General features: G+C 34.8%; 1 protein-coding gene across 1 annotated transcript; it reads left to right on the top strand.

Moving 5' to 3' along the window:
- The first annotated feature begins 667 nt into the window (after nucleotides 1-667).
- Nucleotides 668-1,764, top strand: LOC122333664 (succinate dehydrogenase assembly factor 4, mitochondrial-like). Its single transcript, XM_043231365.1, has 3 exons — nucleotides 668-826; nucleotides 1,031-1,162; nucleotides 1,311-1,764. The coding sequence occupies exons 1-3, from the start codon at nucleotides 748-750 to the stop codon at nucleotides 1,418-1,420; spliced, it is 321 nt and encodes a 106-aa protein (XP_043087300.1). The 5' UTR covers nucleotides 668-747; the 3' UTR covers nucleotides 1,421-1,764.
- The last annotated feature ends 670 nt before the right edge of the window (nucleotides 1,765-2,434 follow it).

Below are 2,434 nucleotides of genomic sequence, written 5' to 3'. Positions count from 1 at the left end.
TTTTCTCTTTCCTTTTTTTTTTTTCCAGCGCATGTAATAAACTGTCTTTCAAAACAGTAGGCCTATCGCAGATTCAAAGTATTGCATGACGAAGACTTTCTGTTTTCTTTTTGTATTTCAATGCAATTAAAAAATCACGTCACATTCCATCAAATAAATCTACTTTAATTAATAATTCATGAATTGTCCATATAATTCTTAATGCCGTCACGCCTAATACAGGCTATCATGTTTTTTTTTTTCTTTTCATTTTTCTTTTTCTTTTTCATTTTTATAGCATTTGCATGGTAACATCAAAACAAACTTAGTTGACTAGCTTTGAAAAAATAATTTAAAATTTAAATGTAGCTGAACGAAATTGTAATAATTTTTTTTTTCAGTGTAAGGGTAATTTAGTAATTTTCTGAGTTCTGTAAAATAAGTCTATTATTTTATCGCTTATGTCTCACGGGAAATCTAACTATGCTGTAGTATTTTATAACTTGTTTTCACATTGTTTCTTATCTGTTCTTCGTTTTGATAAGTTGCATGCAAAGCAGATACACTTAAATTTACGCATCACTCGGTTTTGCGCTTCTCTAGCGCCGCCGCGACCCTCTCGAGTGTATTTTGTGTCCCTAAATGATGACGCTTGCATCGTCATTTTCAATCGCCAAAACCTTCTTCAGTTGTATAATTTTTTTTTTTTTTTTTTTGGCTGCGACAAGGGAAAAAGTTCACAACAGATTAGCACAGCGTCCATGCAAAATGTCTCTTTTACGCGTTGGCTGTACTACGGCCAGAGGATTTGTAAAGAGAGGATTGTTTTTAGAGTCGACTTATACTGGTGAGTGCAACCCAAATACCTTTGGGCTTTAACTGTTCATTGACATGCTTGCACAAGACGCACTGATTTGCACTAATGTCATATTAATATGCACATTACCCAAACTACCCTAATGCTGATCATTAAGAATCGTGGTCGAGTTTTAAAAAATACGTGTAAATGTGCGCCAGCTTTGTTGAAGCGTGTCTCTGCTCTCCTCTGCAGGATATCATAGGTCAGCAGGTTATACATCTGGTGGTGTGACCAAAGATAAAGAACCGTTAAAGAAAGCGAAAACGCCCCAAGGACGCTTTGACATGGACGAAACGGAGTCAAAATCGAAAGAGGTTCTAGAACGTAAGTACGCTTATTATTTGTACAATAAATTACATGAAAGATCAGAGTTATCTATCGAAAAGACCTGTGAATATATGTAAATGATTAATTAAATGTATTTTAAGGTTATGCAATTGACATAAAATGGAATTATATTTAATTTTTCCAGGATTTCCAGATGATGTGAATCCAGAAACTAAGGAGAAAGGTGGTCCCAGAGGTCCTGAACCTACACGATACGGAGATTGGGAGAGGAAGGGACGTTGTATTGATTTTTAGTTTGTCCTGTTGATGATAATAATAAAATGTATTTATTTTAACATTTAAAGGTGATCAATCCATCTCCATACAGATACAAAAAGAGAATTTCTGGGCCAGAAATGTGAACGTGTATCCTGATTGTATGGGCCTACTATGTAGAACGGATGTTTGCGTAAAAATAGTTTGAACTACTTTAACGGATGTGTCCAGCCTTTAATGGACATCTTGACAATAAATCTGTTGGATGGGATGCTGTTGGATTTTTGAAAAAGATAGATCTTATGTTTTTATTCTCTTTGGAAGTGTGTAACAGATGTCTGCAGGCCCGAAAAATCTCTTAAAAGAATAAACATTCAACTCAATACTTTGTTTTTGTCAAAGTTTTGTCACAAGTACACGTGTTTGTGATTATGTAAATAAGTTTAATTTTGTGGGGGGAAAAAAACAGTTATTGCAAACGCTTTCCTATGTATCTGCACTTGGATTGTTTCAGAGGTCACTACCGTATCAGCCTTTAAGGGGAGGTTAAACATTATCATTATATAAAGCATTATCAGGGTACTTCAGCAAGGCTGGGAGAGAAAGACAACAAAACTGAAAAAACGATTGTATTCTGCCTGATGTTTTGAATGATATAAACCCTGACGGCATGTCCATTAAATAAGCCGAACAATATCATAATACTTTAGTTTTTCTAATTTATTTTGTATTTGACACTTTCAGTTTAGTTTAAAATAAGCTGCTAAAAGTTTGCATGATTTAACATTTTTGTTTACAATTAGTTACTGTTTAATGAAAAGTTTATAGTGACGTTGTAAAATGTATACAGTATACTTTGGCATATACACCTTTTCAGGCACCTAGCTTTAATCTCGCTTTTGTCTGAACTTGTCACTCAAGCATGATTTAAAGACCTGGCCCGTGACAAAACTCTTAGTAACGCAAGGTATGATTTAAACATCATAGTTACATATTTCACGTCAGACCGGCTGTCCAGCCTACCGACGCACGCATACGTCAGCAATGACGCAA

The sequence above is a fragment of the Puntigrus tetrazona genome, unplaced genomic scaffold, assembly GCF_018831695.1.
Source record: "Puntigrus tetrazona isolate hp1 unplaced genomic scaffold, ASM1883169v1 S000000319, whole genome shotgun sequence".
Lineage (NCBI taxonomy): Eukaryota > Metazoa > Chordata > Actinopteri > Cypriniformes > Cyprinidae > Puntigrus > Puntigrus tetrazona.
Note: the sequence above shows the minus strand (reverse complement) of the source record. Positions and strands in the feature narration are given on the sequence as shown.

Bases quoted from the DNA above. Each gene is read 5' to 3' on its own strand.
- LOC122333664 (XM_043231365.1), top strand. From the start codon at position 748: ATGTCTCTTTTACGCGTTGGCTGTACTACGGCCAGAGGATTTGTAAAG. The intron at 827-1,030 runs GTGAGTGCAACC...TCTCCTCTGCAG, and splicing joins TTTAGAGTCGACTTATACTG to GATATCATAGGTCAGCAGGT. The intron at 1,163-1,310 runs GTAAGTACGCTT...TAATTTTTCCAG, and splicing joins ATCGAAAGAGGTTCTAGAAC to GATTTCCAGATGATGTGAAT.